A 23,477-nucleotide genomic window follows, 5' to 3' on the forward strand; every position below is an offset into this window, starting at 1 on the left:
ATCTCATTGTTCATAATATTTTACTGAAGGCTTTCAGTAATATAAATAGAGAAAACAGGTGCTGCACTCAGCTGGGGGTTTGCCCAAATCAACCTTCTCAGATTCGATTTTTGGAATAAAAGGCCCAGGAGTTTTTAGGCAACCAGCCCCGTAGTTCTCATCACCCACAGCAGGTAGGAAAAAGAGGAGGGAGGGGAAAAAGCGAGGGTGCGGAAGCGTGGCGAACAGACAGAGCTACTCTCCCAGCAGAGCAAGGGCTTGGGCTCCGGCCCCAGGTGCGGCCCCTCAAAATGACAATCACATTCTGTAAATTTCGTCGTTTCAATTAAAAAATGACGCCTGGCTTTATAAACAAGAGGACATACGAAAAAGGGAAGGCATTCGCCTCGTGAGAACTTCCCGAGCCGGCTCGGCGTCGGGGATCGCCGCCGCGGTCCGCCCGTCCAACCGCCGCCGGCTCGCGGATGCCCAGGGGGCCCGACGCCAGGCCAGGATAGCCCTCGCGCTCCCGCTACCCACAAGCCCCTGCGCCTCGACGCGCAGGCGCACCGGCGACGGCCGTCTCAGGAAGAGGAAAATGGAATAAACAACTCGGAGGAACCAGAGCGCGAGAGAGCGAGTGGAGGCAGAATTTAAAAATAAACCGGCCCCTCCGCCCTCCCCGCCCGTTCGCCGCCGCCGCTCCCCCTCCCCGAGCCCGCGTCCTCGAAGTCCCCGTCCGAGCCCGCGCGCCCACCCCGTCGTCCCGCGCGGCCCCTTTAAGAAAAGAGAACGAGAGAGTGAGTGAGAGAGAATCCCAACTCTCCCCCTCCCCTCCCCTCCTTCCTACCCCCTCCTCCCTCCCCTCCCCCCCCCCTCTCCCCGGGCGGCTCCGGCTCCCGCAGCGGGACAGACCCACCCGCCCAGGCATTTCTCCGGCACCGGCAGCGTCTTCTTTCCCTCCCCGGTCTATGGTGGCGGCGGCGGCTCCTCGGGCGGCAGCGGAAGACGAGGCTGCAGCGTTGCCATGAACAGTGGCGGCGGCCTCCCGCCCCCCTCGGCCGCCGCCTCCTCTTCCTCCTCCTCGCTGGCGGCGGCAGTGGCGGTGGTGGCCCCGCCTGGGGTCGGGGGTGTCCCCGGCGGGGCGGCGGCGGGAGTGAAGCTGAAGTACTGCCGCTACTACGCCAAGGATAAGACTTGCTTCTACGGGGAGGAGTGTCAGTTCCTGCATGAGGACCCAGCCGCCGGAGCTGCCCCGGGCCTCGGCCTCCATAGCAACAGCGTCCCCCTGGCTCTGGCGGGCGCGCCCGTGGCCGGCTTTCCGCCCGGAGCGGTACCGGGCGGGGGAGCCGGGCCGCCCCCGGGGCCCAAAAAGCCGGACCTTGGGGGCCCGGTGGCAGGAGCCGCGGCCGGTGGAGGAGGCGGCAGCGGGGTCCTCGACGGACCGCGGCTGGCAAGTGAGTGTGGTCCGGGCTAGGAGGCCGGCCTCGGCCTCGGGACGGCGGCGGAGGGAAGGCCCGGGGCCGGACGAGGCCCTGCGACCGAGCCCGGCCCGCGGGTCCCCCCCTTCGCCTCCCTCGGCGCTCTGAGAGGCCTAGGCCAGGCCCGAGCCCTCCTTCCGTCTTCCTGCTTCCCCTCCCCACAGCTTTCGGCGAGCCCGGGAGCAAGGGGAGGCTGGCTTCTTGGGAACGTGGGTGGTGGACTGGGGTGGTGGAGTGGGGGCGGGGAGGAAGGGGGATGGGTTGTGGCGTGCGGTGTGCGGGAAAGGGGGTGTCGTTTCCGGGGGGTGTGGAAAGGGGCTGGGTTTGCGGGCACACGTGTTCTGCGTGCCCGTGTGGAGTGGAGTCGGCCGAGGGTTGAGGTCGCCGGGTGGGTGTGTGTGGGTCGGGGGCGGGATGGGAGGGCGGGCTCTGAGGCTTCGTGCGGTGGGTTGAACGAGCGGAAAAAGTTTGTGCAAGGCTTCTGGGAGAAAGGTTTTCCAGGCAGGAAATGCTTTCTAAGGATGAAGAGCGAACGGACAGCCGCGTTTATCGTGTGCTGAGGTTGAGTCGGGAGTTGCGAGTAGGGATTTCACAGGACTTGCATTTCAGCATGGTTTTCCTGAAAGCTGGCAGAAGTTTGCAGGGTGTCACTAGGGATCTCGTCTTCTACTGCTTTGTACCAAGCGAACCCTTAGCGTGGAGCCTTGAAAGCGTGTCATGTGCAGCGCACCTTTGTGTGCGACTGAGCACTTGGATGCGGATATCTTAGGACTGTTTGCATTGTTTTTACTTTCTGTCATTATCTGTTGCCTTGCAACTTTTGAGCCGTTAGCGAGTGGAGCTTGAAGTTCTAATAAGTGTGAGTGTAATCTGTTTTACAGAATGTTGGCCTTAAGGAAAAAGTAGAGGTGCCAGATTTTCCTTTTTTGTTTTTGAGTTTGTTGAGCATTTCTAAACCAAATGGGAAAGTCCTACTTTCTTGGGAAGTCTAAACTGATTTCAGATCTGAAAATCATTTGATAGGCTACTTAACTTGAATGTCAGAACATTGTTGTATTTTCTTTTTTTTTTTTTATTAAACTGTAAACGGACTATGTACTTGTCTTGATGCTTTAGCAGTTACTTGCTCTATGAGGACTATAAGTGTCTTCCCAGAGATACGTGTGTGTGTTAAAGATTGTTTCTTTTGCTGCGATAGGCTTTACTTTAGTGCAGATATATTTGGTGAGGGTGATATGCTAAGAAGATTAATTTGTAACTTAAAATGTTTTGTCAAAATGGTTACTTGATTGGTGGAATTTTATCACTTTGGAGCAGCAGCTTTGCATTTTCAAGGTAAACTTGCTGTATGTCTTGAGTTATGGCTCAAATTAATTCGAATTATGTTTGATTAGTAAGCAATGAAACTGAACAGTATTTGTTACCTACAGATGGAGACACTTTCAAAAATGCAGGTATTTGATTTAATATGTGATATTTCTAGGATCTTCCGATACACAGAGGTAGTAGATTTGGGACATGAAAGATAGGACAGGCTGTAAACAGGTGGAAACAGGAAGGTGGAGGAGAAACACTAGCAGGGACTCAAAGGTGGGGATCATTTCATATCTCAGGAACAGAAAGGAATTGGGATATAGGGTCTTGAGAGGACACAGTTAGTGCTAAGAAGGCATTTTCAAATTAATGTTTAGTCATTTAACAGTTATTTGATTAAGTAGCTGCATTATGTAGTTGGATTCTGTAGGGCTTGCTTTAACTTAACTGGGTGAAGCCTAAGGCTCTTCTTTTCTGCTGTAGGCTTCTTGGTAACTCTCAGTGGTACAGGTTGTGACTCCTTTTGGATAAGATAAAATTGCCTCTTATCAATGAGTGGCAAGTAAAGTTGTTCAGGAATCAGGGAAGAGGATTGTGTCGGTGATTTAATGGCTGCTTTGAATTTGTACATTTTATTGTTTAATTTTTAGTCTACTGTCTACATTTTACTGTGTTCTTATACTGTATCTTTTGAGACACTTGTTAATTAAGTGTATGAGGCAGTTAAACTGGACAACACACTCTTAAGAGGTGTTGCTATAAGGAGAAATTTATATTTTGTTAGTTACTGACCTGATCATGTAGAGTAACTGACACAATTTTATTTTGCTTTTATTGTTTTCTTTGCTGTTCTTTAAATGTAAGAATGTAGAGTATTTCTTTAGCTGAGCGGTCAAACAGATCTGCTCTGATAAGCTCGGTCTGCCTGCAGAAATACTTTGGGCTCCTTGGGTATCTTCTCTCTGTGTGTGTGTGTGTGTGTGTGTGTGTGTTTTAAAAGTTTTTTTTCAATTGAGGTCTACATACCTAGGGAAGAGTATACAAATCATAAGTTTTGGAATTTTCACAAGATGAACACATAGCGTATAACAGTACTCAGATCAAGAAATAGAACATAATCAGTACCTTCCAGAAGTTTTGCTCTTCTTGCCCTTTGCCAGTCACTCCCCTTTCCCAGAGGTAACTACTGGTTTCAGGCACTACCTTATAACATTGTAGATTCATTTTTCATGCTTTTTTGAGCTTTATAGGAATGGCATCAGGTAGTATGTACTCTTTTTGTGGGCTTATTTCTTTCAGCATATTTATAAGATCCATTCATGTTATATAGGAACAGCCTCTTAGTCTCATTCTTGTGTAGTGTTAAATTGTATGAATATACCACATTTTATTTTCTCATTTTACTGTTAGTGGGCAATGGAATGTTGCCAATTTTTGTCTATTAAGAAGAGCACGGTTTTGAACACCCTTGAACATGTGTTTTGGTTCAAGTCTACGAATTTATGTTGAATTACGTGGGAGTGGAATTGCAGGCTTGTAATAGGGCATGCAGATGTTCAGCTTTAAGTAGATGACTTCAGTTTTCTTAAGGGATTGTACCACGTTTACATTCCCTCTACAAGAGTAGGAGAGTTCCAGTTGCTTCACATTCTCCCCAACACTTGGTGTTCCATCTTATACTTTTAGGCATTTTGGTGGCAAATCTTATGTTTTTAATTTGCATCTGTGTGGATTGTAATTGAATTAGTTGACAACATTTAAAAAATCAGAAGGTTTAACATTGAAATACAGATTTCTGGCTTCCTTTGAAGGGCAGCTCTTTTGTATATTGGAATTAGGTCTTTGGTGGGGCAAGACTCTGCATTTTGCCTTATTACTGACTGGGTGACTTTTCTATGCCTGGCTCCTCTTGGCATTTGAGTTTTTGACCCTTGCTTTAGTACTTCACATTTGCAGAATTGTTTTATTAGTGTTTCACATTCTGTTAAAACTTTAGAGGTACATGCAAGAAGAAAATTTTATCCTTATTTTGCAAGCATTGGAAAACTGAAGCAGAAAGGCTTTTTCTTCTCTGTATGGTGTTTCAATCTTGTGGTGTTTCAATCTTGTAAAGGAACTATACTTTCTTTTGTTGCTTACTTTTTATCTATACAGAGTAGTACATTTTCTCATTTCAAGCTCTTCTGTTGATGTGGCAGTGTGGTAGTAAACATGTTCTGGCATTCAGGATTGTTTGGGAAATAACAGTTTATTTTTTTAAAAAAGCATTTACTTTAAGTTTTTGACATTTCTTGTTTCTTTTGGACCTGGGATCTTTGAAGGCTTAAATGTGGTTTGATTTGAGTTCAACTGAATTATTGATTTTTGATATTTTAAAGATGTAATTGTAATATTTTCAACCAGCTAGACTTTTCATCTTCAAGGTGCTCAGTTTTTAGCAGCTAAACTGTTATACCAATATTTGTATTTCATGCACATTACTTATAATTTGAAACCCAATAGATTTGTTTATTTTACCACAGTAGACTTATTTTCAGTTCTACTAATTTAGTTAGTAATGAAGCCTTTGGCATAAGGCACATCTAAGATGGGCCTGGCTCTCTTATCTACTAGCATTGTGATCTTGGGCAATTTTTTAACCTTTAAGCCTCAGTTTTTCTCATTTAAAAAAATGGAGGTAGTAATAATACCTACTTAAGAGTTGTGATAGGGTCGCACGTGACACTGTCAGTGCATTGCTTGGCACATGGTGAGGTTTCAGGCTCAGTTGCTGCTGTTATTGAGTATTACTAGTAGTAAGTCTACAATTAGCCTGTACATTTCCTTATCTCCCAATTTTTGAGAGTATATTTTCAAGACCAGTAAAATAGCTACAGATTATTGAACTGCGGTTGTCTGTCCAAATGAAAGAAAGCAGGGGGTAACTTGAAGTTCATATACAAACTTTGTAGTGTATGATAACATGTATGGCGAAACTGTTTTTGTTTAAGCCAGGATTATACTTTTCATCCCACAAACCCGAATCAGCTAACAGAAAAGTGAGTACTGGGAATTTGCCATTAGGATAGCTGGTATAGATTTGAACGTTTTTATTTGACAATACACAAAGTAGACAACAAAGACTGCCATTCAGTTCACTTCTTTAATGTTGTGCTTGCAAAGTGGCAGGTTTTGATCTGGGTGATAGGAATACAACATTGAATGAAACAAAAGTCTGCCCTAATGGAGGCTACATTCTAGTGGGGAGTACAGACACGTGTATAAGATAAAGTCAGATCTTGAGAAGTTTTATGAGGAGGGCTTAGAGCTTTATGAGGAGTACTCAACAAGGGTTGTCCTAAAGTTAAGTCTAGGTAAGAGTCAGTTAACGAGTAAAAGACTGCTTTGCATGGAAGTGCATTTGAAATGACTCTAAAGAAGATATGTGATTGCCAAAACAAAACAATATCTTCCTATTTTCGCCCTTTTATAGGATTTTTCTGTTTTTAAATTAACTTTCTATTTTGAGATAATTGTAGAGTCACATGCAGTTGTAAGAAATAATACAGAAAGAGCTTTTTGTCCCATCACTGTTTCCCCCAGTGGCAATACCTTTTATAGCTGTAGTACAGTGTCACAAGCACATTGATTGATACAATCCACTTTATTCAGATTTTCTGATCTTATTTGTACTTGTGTGTGCACACATGTGTATATTTAGTTCTGTGGAGTGTTATCGTGTGTATGTTTTGTGCCTGCCAACACAGTCAAGGCATAGAACAGCTCTGTCACCCTCAAGTGGCCCTTTTGTAACTCTCCCTACCACTCCCTGGCAACCACTAATTTGCTCTCCATTTCTGTAATTTTGTCATTTCAAGAATGTTCTATAGGGCGGGGTGGGGGTGGGATGAACTGGGAGATTGGGATTGACATGTATACACTGATGTGTATAAAATGGATGACTAATAAGGACCTGCTGTATAAAAAGTAAAAAAAAAAAAAAAAAAAAAAAAGACTCTATAGGGAATTCCCTGGTGGTGTGGTGGTTAGGACTCCGTGCTTCACTGCCGTGGCCTGAGTTCAGTCCCTGGTCCCGGAACTAAGATTCCCTCAAGCTGTGGCATGGCCAAAAAAAAAAAAAAGAATGTTCTATAAATGGAATTATATAGCATGTGATCTTCTGGGATTAGGCTTTTTTTTTTTTTGACTCAGAATAATTCCCTCAAGATTCAGCCAAGTTGTGTATATTGAGAGTTTTTCTTGCTGAATTTTTCTCTTTTCTTTTTAACTTGGCAGATTTATATCTATCTTTATTTTGGAGTGGCTTTTTTTTGTCTGTTTGTTTGCTTTTCTATAGGCATATGTGCTTTTGTGTACAAAGGTATGAACATTTACAGCACCTAGAAATAGTTTTTAAATCTATTTTAAGGTTGAATTTAATTTAGTTAATTTAGTTTTTAAGTTAATAAAAGCCATAAACTTTTCTGTAAAAATTTTCATTGGAACAGCAGTGTATAAAGTCAAAGTAAGCCAATCTCATCTTATTGCCCAGGGTTAATCATCATGAATAGTCTTGTGTATGTGACCTTGATTACTGCTAAGGGGCCTGTCTCCAAATACACTCACATTGGGGGTTAGGGCTTCAATATGTGAATTTTGGGGGGGGAACAGGTCAGGTCCGTAACATGGGCACGCATACACACACTCAAGTTTTAGAGCAGTATTTCTTACATTTGTTTTTCCATATTAACTTTATATTCTGTTTATAAGGTAGTTTATGAGCTGAAACTATACAAAGGAATGTGATAAAATATTTGTTTTATGTACTGTTATCATATAATTGTTAACAAATCAATACATAAAATATTTGTGTCTCCTTTCAGTATATAGGAATTATTTCTGGACTGGGGGTCCTGAGATTTTGATTTTAATACTCTCTTACAAAGTAACTTTGATCTTAGGCTAGCAGCTTAGTCCATGTGGAAATATATTTCCTTATCTGTAAATAGGAGAAAGGGGTATGGAGTACATGATGTCTAAAATTTCTTCAGCTCTAAAATGTTTCTGTGTTTTTCTAAATGTTTATGTTCTAGAAAACGAATTATTTTATGTTCAATCTTTAGAATTCATCTTGTTCCCTTCCCAACAGCTTTTAAAATCACTGACCTCTCAGCAGCTTAACTTCAGTTTAGGGGAGGACATGCTCATTTATCTTGGCTGAGTTAATTGGCATGGGGGTAATAGTCCTCTTCCGATAAAACCTCTTCCTTTTTTGATGTCTTTATGGGTATCTTGCTTTTTCTTTAAAAAACTAAAGATGTTGTACCTATTTTTCTAAAACTAGTTTTTAATTATATTTTTACTATTAAAAGTTCCAGCTTTAGAAAACTGGGAACAGTATCTTGCTTTTGGAATTAAAAACGTACTGCATGCACAGGTTAAAAACTTAAATAGCACAAAAGGGTACACAGTGAAAAATAGTCTCCTTTCTTCCTTAATTCCCTGATCCCTCTCCAAAAGACAGTCACTCTTTCCAAGTTATTATGTATCTATTCAGAAATATTCTTTGTCTGTACTATGACTCATGTTTACATTAACCTATCTGTAGCACATGCCGACACACATATATACGTGTGCACACACGGAAGCCTAATGCACTTTGAATTTTTTCAGCAAACTGCATATCTTCTAGTTTCTTCCACATCCACACATAAAAATACACCTTACTCTTTTTAGTGGCTGTTTAGATTGTTTAGAGTCTTTTACTATTACAAATCATGGCCCTAAGCTGTTATATCTTAATGTATTATGTATACTAATACATAAATTAACACAAAATATAATGTACACATATGTTAAGGAGCGTACAGAATCTTCAGTAATCTGGTTTAAACTTGTTACATTAAAAAAAAAACTATGTAGAGGCAAGTACAGTATGATCTCACTTACATATGGAATCTTAAAAAAACCCCAAACTTGGGGCTTCCCTGGTGGTGCAGTGGTTAAGAATCTGCCTGCCAATGCAGGGGACACGGGTTAGAGCCCTGGTCCAGGAAGATCCCACATGCCATGGAGCAGCTAAGCCCGTGTGCCACAATTACTGAGCCTGCACTCTAGAGCCTGCGAGCCACAACCACTGAGCCCATGTGCCACAACTACTGAAGCCCGCGCGCCTAGAGCCTGTGCTCCGCAACAAGAGAAGCCACTGCAATGAGAAGCCCGCGCACCGCAACAAAGAGTAGCCCCCGCTCACCGCAACTAGAGAAAGCCCATGTGCAGCAACAAAGACCCAACGCAGCCAAAAATAAAAAAATAAATAAATTAAAAACAAAAACAAAAACCCCAAACTCACAGATACGGTGGAGAACAGATTGGTGGTTGCCAGATGCAGGGGTCAAGGGGGGTAAGTGAAGATAGTCAAGAGGTACAAACTTCCAGGTCTGTTATTCTCATAAAACACTGGAAAGTAGGTGTTGTCATTTCTGTTTTACAGAGGAGGAAAAAAAAAGACTTAGGTTAAATATGCTGTCAAAGATCAGTAGTTGGCAACTGGCTGAAACAGACCTTATGGGCAGTTGTATTTGCTAAAAGTTTGTGCTCATTCCACAGTGCAGTACAGAAAAGGCGAGTGTCTGCTGAGTGGTCGAGGAGCCCCTGTTTCTTGGGCCTGCATCCACTGTGCTGTCAATCTAGTGTCTTTGAGTCTCATTGCCTCATCAGAAAAACGGAGGCAATAATATCATTTGCATGGGGTGTTTTATAGAAGTTGGTTGTGAAAATCTATTGTATCTTTTATCAACTTTTAAAAATACCTACTTTAAAAAAGGGCTTAATTGTAAATAAGTGTTTATGTAAATGTGCTAGTAGAATAGGGCATACCAGAAAAATATCAGGAGTAGTCCCAAATCTCAGTTTACAGATAATTTAGATGGGTAGATAGTTCAGAAACAGGTAAGAATTTAAATGTTTAAGTAGTTGAAGACAGCAATAAGAGATCAAAGGAAAAAAATTTTGTCACATGAATGATATAAACAGTATCTTAAGAGATAGAGTTGTGTGTTAAACACAACTTGGAATAATTGGGGTATACATTCTAGAGATAAGAGAAGAGGAAAATAACATTTATGATTACCTATGAGACAGGGTGCTAGGCATTCTGCACAGGTTACTTCACTTGAGTCCCTTTCACAACCCTGTGAGTGAGCTGGGATTGCCTTCTCTTGCAGATGAAGAAATGAAATTTAGAGGGTTTTGCTCAAGGTCATTCAGCCAGTGAATGGCAAGAGTTGGATTAGAACTGAATGACTAACTTCCAAGTATTTTGGGTTTTTTTCCATTATACCTGGGTCTTGAAGAACACAGAGTTGGGGTGTGTGTGTGTGTGTGTGTGTGTGTGTGTGTTAGAATTGATGAAGTGTGGACCTTCAAAATATAGTGAGTTTATCATTTTGACCTGGAGGAGAGAATTCAATAATGTTAGGATTATTCTAAGACCTTTTTATAGTAGGTGTATACTTTGACATTATAATCTTTGATCTTTTGGAAATATCTGTGTAAGGTACTCAGTTTTCTCCCTGATGGATACACAGTTGTCTTAAGTCCATTTATTGAGTAATCCCATTTTTCTCCACCGATTTTAAAAAGGAGCTTTGTCGAAATATAATTTACATGCTATAAAATTCACCCATTGTAAATGTACAATTCAATTACTTTTAGTAAATTTATAGAGCTGTGCAACCATCAGGATTTTTACAAGAACTTTTAAGATACTGTTTCATTGTTTTTCATAACTTTTTGTGGAAGTTTGCAGGGTAGATGGTATGAGGCTCATTTTACAAGTCATGGTATCATCTCTACTTTATAACCATTTTGCCTAAGACATTGTGGCTAGTAAGTGGCAGAATTGAGTCTCAAACCCAGCACTTTCAGGAAATACTAGAATGATAGGTTGAGAACAGATTGTTGAGGGCTTTTTAATGTCAGACTAGGAAGTTTGGATTTCATCCCTTGGGATGAGCACTGCCAGCATCTTGTCTCTGATGTCCTAGTTGGCAGAGGACTACCACTTAGTAGTTTCAGCTGGGCTTTTTTTTTTTTTTTAAAAAGTATGGTCTATGGAACTCCAGTCCCTCAGGCTGCTCCCAAACTTAACTACTAATAGCCTGTTGTTGACTGGGAAGCCCTATCCAATAACATAAACAGTCGATTAACATATTTTCTATGTTATATGTATTATATACTGTAGTCTTACAATAAAGTAAGCTAGAGAAAAGAAAAGGCTATTAAAAAATCATAAGGAAGAGAAAATACATTTTCAGTTCTGTACTGTATTGATCGATGTAAGTTTACATTGTATGCTTACAAGGTGAACCACTTTCTGTCTGTACCTACATCACTGTTGCCTTATATGATACAAAGTGTCATATGTTTTACTAACACTAGACATCAAAAATGAAAAGATAATGTGAAAAAGAAATTCATATTTATTTACAGGTGTCCTGCACTGATAATGAAGAAGCAGCAGTATGATTGCTTTATGGTAGCTTAGTGTAAGTGACATGGTTGCTTCACAATAGCCTGGCCTATACGCTAATAAATGAATCATTATAAAATTTTCATAGTCATATTCATTATACAGTATTGGAAGTGTTACACTTAAAGAAAAACACTTAACCTGTGATGATAGGTTATGTCACCTGTAATAGTTTCTCCAGTTCAGAGAGAGAGAGGCATACTGTATGGTAATGTAATTCTTTGAAAGCAAAGTTATATAACAGTAAGAAAACTAACACATTAATTTTATATTAAATGTCACTCACCTTATGCCTATGTAAGGATAGAGTGGTATCCACATTTACATATATTTTATGCATTCATGACGTACGATTTCTTCATTTTTTTTGATATTTATAGGCTACGAGGTCCATCTTTGAGTTTTTCAAATTGTCACAAATCTCCAAAAATTTTTCCAATATATTTATTGAGAAAAAGTCTGTGTATAATTGGACCCATGCACTTCAAACCTGTGTTGTTCAAGGATGAACTATACTTACCAGGAAATAGCATCTAAAACATTGTCCATCACTTTCTTGGTATATGATGGGTTGTCTTAGTAGTTACAATGATTCTGTATTATTCTACCATAAAATCGACAGAAAGCTTGTCTGTATCCCTCGGCTCTATCCCATTGCTCCCACCGTAGAATTGGCTTACTGAATTATGAGTTAATATGAGACTGCTGGTCTGTTTCTTAAGATGTGTTATGAGAAACAGTCCTGAGAAACTTGTCTCTGTTTAGCATATGAAGATTCACAGGAGAAATTGCAGTGGTTTATGTTCTCCTGTCCTCTTGCAAAGTTAAAGAAAAAAACTTGATGAGAAAAGTAGAAATGCAAGTGTGCTTTGTTTCTTCATGTTGTGCTTGGTGGCTCTCAGGTAACTAATATAAAATAAATAGCTATCTCTGTGGAAAAAAAAAATTTCAACTTGAGCATTGTTTAACAAGTTTCTAGAGTTGAGACAGTTTTATTTGGTTCTGCCTTTTCTTATGAACAGGTAAATAAAAACAAGTGTGACAGAGATTTGAGACTTTAAAACTTATTTGGGAACAGAGAAACTACATCAATGTTTTGTGCTTTTAAATAATTTAAGTACTTGAATTTTCCTTCTCTTTCAGTTCCTGGAATAGATGGAGGTGCTTTAACTGATACCAGCCTCACAGATTCATATTTCAGCACCAGCTTTATTGGAGTTAATGGATTTGGAAGCCCTGTAGAAACAAAGTATCCTTTGATGCAGGTATTGTTGGTATGAATTTATATGGCACTAAACACTGAAGTTTATTCTGGGGATGGAGACATCTGGAGTTTTCATTTGTTTTCACTTTTGTTGAGTGGGAGGTGGGATTTTAGGAGGTGATGAGGTAGGTGGGATATAGGTGAGCCATCTCTTGTAGGTTTGGAGTCAGGGTGAGCTTTCAAGGGTGGAGTTGGAGAATGTAGAGGATGGATAGAAAGAGACTGGTTTCACTCCTCTGTGTGTTTTGTTGAGTGTGGAATGAGAGCCTTTGAGGATCGTGAGACCATAGAGGCTGTGGAGTGTGTTAAGAAAGCGCGGGGACGTATTTAGAGAACAGAGAAGAACCTAATTTTATAGAATCTGTGAGGTGTATGAAGGATAATATGCGTTGGGAGAGAATACTAGAGAGTGTTTATTGACTTACAGTCATTCACATCCTCTTGGATGGATACTGGAGTTTATATTTTATGGATAAGGAAACAGTAGTTATGTGTCTTGCTCAGGCTAAAAAGTTATGGAAGTGCAATTCAAAATAGTTCTGTGACTTTGGTTTTAAATACCTGGCTATTGAGTAAACTTTTCATTTGATGTGTTATAGAGAGTATTTCGAAGTTTCTGCATAGATGATTGTAATCCAAGCAGCAGCATTTATAGGAGGATTAGAGTGTCACTGATGTGAACGATGGATTGGAGGGGAAGACGCAAAGAGGGTCAGTCTTAACTTAATTGGTTGAATATTCTTAATTCTGTATTCCTCAAAGATATTATGTATATATATTTTATGTTTCAGAGAATGACTAATAGTAGCAGCTCCCCAAGCCTTCTAAATGACAGTGCCAAGCCATATGCAGGCCATGGTAAGACTTGGTCCCTTTTTCTCTTACAGATATATGTATTTCTGGCTCTAAAAACAATATGTCCATTGTAGAAATTTTGAAAATTACAGATAGATGTAAGGAAGAATATGATCTGTTATCTTCATACTCAGAGATAACTAGTATTAAGGTTTGGATATATGTATATACATACATATACACATAATACATAACACTTTATATACATAATAATACCTGAGATTGCATTAAATATACTTTCATTATAAATTGAATCCTTTGTTTATTTTCATAATTTACTTACTTTTGTTTTTTTAAAGTCCAGTATTGGACTTATGTGTATGAATCTGTTCATATTTTGAGTTATTTCTTTTGGAAACATTCTTAGACATGGAATTACTGTTTCAAAGATTATGGACATTTTTAAGCCTTTTGATACAGAATTTCCTTTTCATATCCTAATTTAAAAATAAATGTTTCTTTTGTATCTTTCTGCATCCTATTTTTAAAAATAAATGTTCAAGAATGGTTTTTTTAAAAATATGTAACAATATTAATATTCTATATCGGTAAAATGTAAACAGTTATTTATAACGATGAGAATAAGAATTTGCATGTTGATTATTTCTGAGATGGACATTTTATGTGTGTGTATCGAATCTCTCTCATTACTTAGAAATTTCTTCTTTTGCTGTAGGAAAATATAGCGACATTTTAATATTGAATAAAATTATTAGAAACTAATGTGTAGCATTATAATATTTTTGGCATTCCCATAGAGTTTATATGCTGACTCTTAAATGCTATCAAAGGTAGCGTAAAGGATGAATAATACCTATTTTTAGTCTTGAATGTATAAATTACATAAAAATCTTGTATCTTATTATTTTATTAACTTCTTTCTCTTTGCATTATTAGTTATATTAAATTAATGTTAATTCTAATGAAGGACTAGACTGTGAAAATCCATACAGAAGAAACCAGAGAAATTAAGCAGCAATTTATATGTACTGCATTATGAAGAGATTTAAGGTTCCTTTAAATGACAACATTTACTCTATTTTCTTTAGGATTTTACAGATAATTTAATGAGAAACATAGAATTAACTAAAGCTCAGAAATGAAGACAAAAATATTTCAATGTATACCATATATTCCTTTTCAGAAACTCTTCTGATTTGTTAAGTGAGAAACAATTTAGAGATGTACTTTTGTTTGTAACTTCTGGCCGCAGAGTAATAGAGCTTTGAACCTATAAAATCTTTGGATTTCATGTTTGTGTTCTGAAACATTTAATATTTTCATCTTTAAGAACTTAATTTACCTTATCTTTTTAGTAAGAATATCAAGTATGTGGTGATAAACTTAAAAATATGGAATATTCTGTAGGGTAGATGGTTTTAAGGTCTTGCCGAAGTGTTAACATCCAAGTCCTATCGCTCAGAGTATGTTTGACTACTCTCCCTGCCACCCCTACTCCTTTTTTATTTTTCTTATAGTTTGGTCTCAAGAACACAAACTACAGGAAGACTTCCTTCATAAACACATTCCTAATAACATGGTTAAGATCACCTTTTTTTTCTATTTTATTTTTCTTTTGGTTCTCAGCAAATAGATGCATTCTAATTTGTATAGCTTCTGAATAGATGTGTACTGACTATTGGCTGAATGAAGTAGTCTCCAGTTTGTGTTTCATTCAATTACAAAATATTTGAACACCCACTGTGTGAGGCACTGAGTTTATTGTTGTGGTATATGATTTTTTTTTACTACTTTATAAGCATTCAAGTTAAACATTTATTAGATTTATAGGTTTCCTGAGTTGTCTGTGTGGAAACTTATATAACTTACCTTCCAGATCCTCTAACTTCACCTGCTTCATCCTTGTTTAATGACTTTGGTGCCCTCAACATCTCTCAGAGAAGAAAGGTAGGTGAGATGGAAACTTACGTGAAACTAAATGGAACATAGGGGTGATACTGGGATGTTACCTACATAATGGTCAGTGTTCTCTTAAGTGGGGGAGGACTGTAATGTTTTTCTTGCTTTTTGTTAACCATTTTCCTTGGTGTATATCTCTTATATGCAGAATTTTATTTGATCTCTGTGCATGAAATAGAGACATTTTATGTGAAGGGATGAAATCCTTCTTACTTTTGCTCATTTTCTTTATCTTAATGCATTCTTTTTAAGATAACAGCAAGTACAACATTAAATTAGATGTTATGTGACCCATTGTAGGTATATTAATCATCTTTTAACTTTATTTTCTGACTGCTTTTTCTAAATACCAAAGATTTCTCCCCTAATTTAAACTCCTCATTACAAGGCAAACTTAAAATCTTCAGCTTTTCATAATTGGCCCAACTGTTTAAAAACAGTTTAAAATCTCTTTATATTAGAAATTTAATTTAGTTTTATTTGGAATTGAGGTTGATAGACCATGAATCGATTTTGAAGTACCTTGCAGTAGTTTATTATAGTTTGATGCCTTTGAGTCTTACTGAGAATCATTATGTTAATAGTAATAGTAATCTAGAGACGGTGCTAATTTTGGTTAGGATCAGTAGCAGCTAAAGATGTTTAGGAGGTTGTAAATCTTGGCGGAAATTACTATAAAGTTATAACTAATTCAGTTTCCTAAGTAATAGGAGAAAGATCAAAAAGAAAATATTAATTTTAGAAAACTGATGTAAGCTTAAGGTGCTTTAAGGAAGTCTCTGATCAGAAGGTAGTATAGAATGAATTTCAAGAATACTAGGTAGATGTTCTCTAGACAAGAAAATAAAACTGTGGGGTCAGGTATGAATTATATCAATACCTCATGTACCTAGTATTATCTCCTTTTAGAAAATAGATGAGAACAAGGAGGTAATTAATTACAAAATGCTTTTAAGCAGCTAAGATTGGTAGACTAAAAGGTATGGGTTTGGTTTTATAGACTTCCTTACAGGCTCTCACCAAGAACACATTTACTTTTGCTTTACGTACTAGTCTCAGAAATGGGAATATGTATTTTCTAAATCTCTATGGTAGAAGTGGAATAGAGTTGGACACAAGCAGTGAGAAGTGAGTGAGAAGTGACAGTAGACAAAACCTTCAATATGGAAGGAAGCAGTGAAGTGCTGGAAAGCAGGTACAACCTAGAAGTCAGGTTATTTGGAGCTGTTTAGTGTAGGGGAAAACAAAAAGCCCTTAAGTAGTCTTAAGGGTCCCCCAGTAGCTTTTTCACATTTTTTAAAATAATAATCTGTTAACTGTGATAAGTAGCATTTCTGATGTATGAGTAGAAAGTAAGACTAGAATGGCAAATAAATACTTATGAGGGTTTGGTGGATTGCATCTTAAAGTTGAAATATGTGATTTAGAGCTGTTGACATTAATTTTGTTGTTGTTGTTGACATTAATTTTTGACAAAATAGTAAAGAGCCCTGGAGATTTGAAAAAGATTATAATACCCATCCTTCTAAAATTTATTTTAGTGAAGGAAAATAATAGAAGGAAGTATTACTATAAATGTGACATCTGTATTTGGAGAGAGATTAGAATGTATCCAAATGGAAGCAGATTAGTGAAGTGAGCACTATGCTGCAGTTTTTGAGGTCCTGGATCTCTAGCTTTGTGACCTTGGGACAGCCTTCTAGGCTGTAATCTTCACATCTGTGAAATGATGAGCATGGCCTGGATAATTGCTGTGGTGACTTTCCTCTCTAAAACTCAATGTTTGGCTAAACTGAAAGGACCTACGTGTCAGCCTCTACTTAGAAACTCAGTATTCATATAGTATATCTTTGAAGGACCATATTTTCTTGCCATTTATATTTAAAATAATATGTAGGGACATAGAGACTTTTTTCCAGTAGTGGGCTACATGATTAGGAATCTTTGTGGGTACAGGTTGCATATATTTTTAAATTGTTTGTTAATGGTTGAGTTGAGAAGGTTTAAAATTCCTTTGTATTAGAAATACTCTTGGTAAAAAAAAAAAACTCTTGGTATGAGAGTATTGCATGCTGTGAATTAAAGGCATATGGAGACTTTGTCTATTCTTTTTTTTAAATTTAATTTTTTTATACAGCAGGTCCTTATTAGTCATCAGTTTTATACACATCAGTGTATACATGTCAATCCCAATCTCCCAGTTCATCCCCCCCACCCTCCGTCTATTATTCTTTTGTTCTAGTAATTTATAACGTCTGTTAAATGATGTAATTTTAGTGGAAGTACCTCAAATTTATGTAAATATTCAATCATAATTCCAGGTGATCTAAGCAGGCTATCATGATAACTCAGTGACATTTTATTTCAGAATGAGATTGGAAAACAGGCAGTTAGGCCATACTTACTCCTATTTCATGGCTAATTAGATAAATTATTTTCTGAAAATCTCAGTTGGGCCAACCCCTGAGCTGCAAATGCTGCTTTTTGCCTGTGGGGTATGTGAATTATTTGGATCTGATGAGTCAGATATTTTAACTGTGGGCAGTCTTACTCTGGGCTGTGTGAAAAACTTAAAAAGAATGGGCTGATGTTTTTCTTGCTTTCCTCAAATCTAATTCAGGAGACAGTGCATGACTCTACTAGAGAACATTTACACAGCGGTGTATTAATCAGCGTGAATTTAAATGTGTGATGATTGCCTAGTAGCAGAGAATTTTCTAGATCCAGAAGAGTTTATGGAGAAGTTTTGAGTTGTGGTTTTTGAAGGTGAGGAATATGGGGAAGCAAACATATTAAGCAGAAGGAATTGTTTGATTACAAGTAGAGAGTTAGGATCTTCAGTAAATTTAAAAATTCTCTTCTATCACAGATAAGCTAAGAAACTATGGCAGAGGGCCTTGTATCTATAAGGACTTGTTGAAGTAAAATGTGTGATGTGAAAAACAGTATAGAAAAAGGTTCCTAGCCATTTGTCTGGGTTGGTTTATTGTTGTCAAACATGTGGAAAATTTCCTGAAGAGCTGTATGCTGAGAATATATATGCCTTAGGGCACTGATGCTCATAGTGTGGCGAGTGACTGGAGCTAGACGGTGAGTTGTTTCCTGTCTGTAGGGAGATAAGTTAAAACGTTAAAAGTAAATGTTTAGAAACTTCTATAACAATCTGATAATACCACAACATCCAAATGTGTCATCATTTTTCTAGTAATTCATTTTTGTTTTATGAACATATAGGACTATGATGCATAGGAAATTTTTTAAAAATGTGATCTTTCACAGTTGATATTTGAGAAGCACTGATTTTTAAAATTTTCTACATTAGAAATACATAAATATAGATAGGAAAAGTAACCTTTTGTTACTTTTATTTATAAAAGTAACATTTATTTGAAAATGTGTACAATTATTGTTGGCCAAGGGTGGTGGTGGAAGGAATTGAATTATGGCTGTATACTCAGTGGGAGAGGTAAGCCCCCCAAAACACTGGAGATGGAGTTCTGTTGAAAATGGGAGTGAATATATTAGACATTAATGCATAAGGAAACCTTAACAACAGGGTAGATAAAGCTGAGAACTGGTATGACAGAAAAAGACCTGAGAGTCACTGGGAATCACAAATGTGGTCTGGACAGCAGTAAAATTTTCGGTCAGAACTCCTGTGGGAACAAAGTACCTTTCTAACAAAGTTAGATGTAGAGATACAGATATTCATAAATAACATGATGGTGTCTTGCTAACTGTTCTCGCTAAGCTGTGCAGCCACAGATGATTGAGACAAATGTTCCTTCAAAATTTGTGTCTGGCAATCTTGGCTTTTTCCCTTTTTATATATTTCTTGGTCCTTCTTTGCCCTCTTTTTTAGTTGTCTAGTCATTTTCCTATTTAGCTTTCTCCCCTCCCCACATTAAGGCAAAACCACTCTGGTGCTCATCATTTACATTTCTTCCTTTAATTGTACTTTAGTATGATGTTTCAGTCAATATGCAGCTTTACCTGGGCATTTGCATTTTATTTCTGATAATGGGATGACAAATTTTCACTTCTGTAAATCTTTTAGGTTTTAATAACAAGTTAAATTCTTCGGGTTTAGAGGACAAAAGACTTGTGAAGTATCATGTTTATTTCTTCTGTTCTTGATTTTAAAGCTCTTTGTCAGGATGAGGGAAGTGGGATCAAAAGAGGCTGGCTTATCTCCTGATGGCTTATTTGTGAGGAAGTGTAGCTGGTGGAGGCCTAGTTTGGGATGATTCTGCTTGATCTCAGTTTGGAACCTCCTCCCCACTGTTCTCAAATCTGAAGAGCATCCTTTCCTTTTTGTATCATCTGTGTTACAAAACTTACTGATCTATATATATATAGTATGATTTCTGATTAATTTGACATGTAAGAATTTTTGTGTACATTTCTGTTCTAATGTCTTCAAAAGATGACTTTTACACTATTTACTTTTACATAGGGAACCAAATAGGAATAACAAACTGGTGAGTGTTATGGTAGAGTTCTTTTATGGAGAAAGCTAAAGTAAATTTGGAGAAATTAATAGGATTATGGCCTAGATAATCTGGGATGTAAATCTTTCCGCAGTCCTTCTGATGGCTAGGCTCATTTTAAAACAGGGAACCAAATATTGATTGAACGTGGAACCAAATATTGATCTCGGGGAAAAAATAAAAGGTGAGGAGAAAAGGGGGAAGATATTGAAAAATAAATCGTAATGGGAATCACAACCTAAAACTTCACCTATAAAACCATTTTTAAGCATTTTATATGTGTTCTCAAATACTGTTTTACTTAGTATTTAGATTTCCAAGTCAGCCACATCCATATCTTTTCCCCATGAGTATGTGCAGGAATGTTTTTATGGAAAATTGTATTTAGAATTCCAAATTAATACACTCAGAGCTATTCTTCTTTTACTGGAGTTGACTGAACCTCCATTCACCTCTGCTTGCCATGCTGTGGGAACGTGCACAGGCTTTGGATTTAGAGATATGTATGGTAGAATTGTTGGAGTCCAAGTTCCTGTAGGCAGGGGAGCGTCATGGTTCCTGTTTATAGCTTGCTTAGAGCTCATGGTGAGTTTTTATCTCTCTCCAAGAGCAAAGAGTTGGGAATAGTAATAACCCAGTAGCACTGAATAATGGTCAAGGTTTTAGGGTTTGGAGTTGGGTGCCAGGCAGTCTGAATTGAATCCCTGTTTCTTCACTGATTGTCTTTGTGTCTTTAAGCTTAGTTAAACCTTTCTGTTTCTTCATTTGCAAAATGAGAATAATAATACCTTAGTACCTGGCATGTAGAGGTGTTATGAGGACTAAATGAGAAATGCCCAATAAACGGAAGCTATTATTGGTAATACATGGTGCTAGCCAAACCTTTCTAGTCTTGTTTGGGAACTGTTAACTATTATTAAATAAATAAATGTCTGTTGCTACTCACTCTGGATCAGGCTGTATTAGAGTTGTCCATTGGAAAAGCCGTTCTCCTGTAGTTGCTTTGAGAATGTCCATCTTTTCTTTGAGGTGTTCAGGCCCCTCCTCCCCACATAGCTGTTAGCTTTTCAAACATATCCTTCAAATTTGGTGAAAATACATCTGGGATTTTCTCACTATGCAGTGGCAGACTTGATTTTATTTATGTTGACAATGATCTTCTGTATCTGTTTCAGGTAATATGGTAATACTTTTATAAAATTAAATGTTGTATAATTTCATTTTATCATTTAGTCACCCCAACAATTCTTTGAGAGATATTATTTTTTTCCATTATACAGATTGGGAAATGGAAGTTAGATCAAGTAATTTACTTGGAATAAGATAGATAATATTTAGTTATGTTTCAGAGAAAAAAATTTTTCTAGGACAGTATAGAAGGGTAAGATCTTCTATAAGGTAAAAAATGAAGAGGTAGCGGAGAGAGAGACCACTGGTAACATGCAGAGGAGGAGATAAAACATTGACCTTATGCCTGCCTTTTTTCCCATTTATATGATTATCTCAGTGTAAGTTTTTGTAAACAGTATAAATTTCTAGGGCAAGAATATACAATTAAGCTTTTGATAATTGATAGCTAACTTTTCAGAAATGTTGCACAAATTTATATTTCTACTCATGGGTGCTGGTTTTTCTGCAGCCTTGAAAACACTGAGATGTAAAAATCTTTCATATCTTTGTCATTTTATAGTCAAAACCCCTCATTGTTAAAACTTGATTACTGCTGCTATTGAGCTTCTCTTACGTTTATTGACCTTTGGTGTTTCTTTGGTGTCCTATGCTTTTATTTTACTGTTGGGATATCCTTTTTAAATTTGTTGTAAACTCTTTCTTTATTAGACATTTAAGCTTCTTCTTTGTGTTTTGGTCTTGAATTTCACAAGTAATTTATGCTGTCAACTTTGAAATGTCATACTTATTACTCTGATTATCTTTTATTAAGTACATTAAAAAAGAATAGAATATTAAGCTCATTTTGTTAAAATAACATGGTAATTCCCTGTCTGATGAGTTGATGATTTTATATTGAAAGGACTGTCATTATTTTTATGTAATTTGAATCCACTATCATTTTTATTGCTAATGATCTATAGTAATCAACTTCCCTTTAGCAAACAGTTACATTCTCTCTCTTCTCTGTTTTGTCAGACTTAAATGTGACGTTCTTCTTACTGTTTAACCCGTCAGTCTATTCTTTTCTTAAAGCGATGGATTAGATTAGATTGAAACTTGTTTAACAATATGATAGTTCCTACAGAAAAGGGCTCAACTTTGAAAAAGTTAATTTTATTTTCCTCCTAAATGAAGAGTCCTCCAGGGTGAACTTCCAGAATTGTGTTGAGATAAAGGTGTGCTTTGGAAAGAACAGATTAAGTTTTGTTGTAACAAATTAGGAGTTCAGCCACGTATTTTCTCTACTTTATTTTAATTCGTACTTTGTGTGCAGTGACAACTTGCTCTTGTTGAGTCAAGAGTCTTCAAAATTTATGATTACAAGGGAATTTTGTCCTGTTGATTGATTTAAAAAGATCTCACGAGAGTTTTTTGTTTTGGAGGCTTTTTTTTTTTTTTTTTTTAATGCGGTACGCGGGCCTCTCACTGTTGTGGCCTCTCCCGTTGCGGAGCACAGGCTCCGGACGTGCAGGCTCAGCGGCCATGGCTCACGGGCCTAGCTGCTCCGTGGCACGTGGGATCCTCCCCGACCAGGGCATGAACCCGCGTCCCCTGCATCGGCAGGCGGACTCCCAACCACTGTGCCACCAGGGAAGCCCTGGAGGCTTTTTTTTAGGTGTGTGTGGTTGTTTTGTGTTTGACACGCTACCGTATTTAAACACGTGAACTGAAACAGCATGGCTTTTGTATACAGTATGTAATACTGTTGACTATAGTCATTATTTAGCTTTAGCTTTGGGGATTTTGAGTTGGTTCTTACCTAATAATGGTAGTTTAGTGAAACCATGCTGCATCTGCCACTTGGACCTGGGAACTAGTAGATCATTCTGAGATATTCTGGTTGGCTTCTTTACACTCTACTCTGGGCACTGTATTTACAAAGTGTAGTAGCTGATATTAAGAGTTTGGTATTACTGGTGGTTCATCCCTGTTTTCCTAGGAAGTAGGGGTCAGGAATAAATTAGTAAAGATCAATTTAGAATTCTCATCCACAAACATGGTAGCCTAAGTTTGAAGCTAAATTTAATCAAAACTATATAATTTTTCCTAACTCTGTTTAATTCCCAAGATTTGTTCTTGCATTTTGAAAGTGGGGAGGAGGGAGTGGCTTAATGAAGTCTCTGTAGCTACTGTTTCTCATTGATCCCATCCATGCCAATTAGAGTCAAAGAGAGAGTGATTAATGTAGGAATTTGTATTTGGTCATTTTAGAATTAGCTAGAATAATGTTAAGATTGTAACATGTTAAGGAATACTATAGAATGTGGAATAAATTTAGTTAAGAGTACAAGCTCTGGAGCCTGACCTTATGTTAGTTTTGAGATTATAGGCAAGTTATTTTAACCTCATCTAAGCCCACCCTTCTCATCTGTAAAGTTGGCTTATAATGGTGCCTATCTCACAGAATTTTGAGTATTAAATATATTAATGGCTATTAAGTACCTGGCATAGTGCATTGTGCTTGTCAAATGGTAGTTGTTGTTGCAGTC

The 23,477-nt window shown here is 37.9% G+C and overlaps 1 protein-coding gene across 6 annotated transcripts in view; it reads left to right on the plus strand.

The window, feature by feature from the left end:
* Window positions 1-604: 604 nt before the first annotated feature.
* Window positions 605-23,477, plus strand: part of PAN3 (poly(A) specific ribonuclease subunit PAN3) — a 117,844-nt gene continuing 94,971 nt past the window's right edge. For 3 of the 6 annotated variants that reach the window (XM_060128675.1, XM_060128676.1, XM_060128678.1), the window contains exons 1-4: window positions 910-1,436; window positions 12,430-12,551; window positions 13,342-13,408; window positions 15,243-15,313. In XM_060128675.1, coding sequence (XP_059984658.1) covers window positions 1,007-1,436; window positions 12,430-12,551; window positions 13,342-13,408; window positions 15,243-15,313 — 690 coding nt within the window. In that variant the 5' untranslated portion in view covers window positions 910-1,006. Of the gene's footprint in view, window positions 780-908; window positions 1,437-12,429; window positions 12,552-13,231; window positions 13,262-13,341; window positions 13,409-15,242; window positions 15,314-23,477 lie in introns of those variants that run through there. The other 3 variants (XM_060128680.1, XM_060128677.1, XM_060128679.1) reach the window with 3 other exon arrangements.

Source organism: Lagenorhynchus albirostris, chromosome 18, assembly GCF_949774975.1.
Source record: "Lagenorhynchus albirostris chromosome 18, mLagAlb1.1, whole genome shotgun sequence".
NCBI lineage: Eukaryota > Metazoa > Chordata > Mammalia > Artiodactyla > Delphinidae > Lagenorhynchus > Lagenorhynchus albirostris.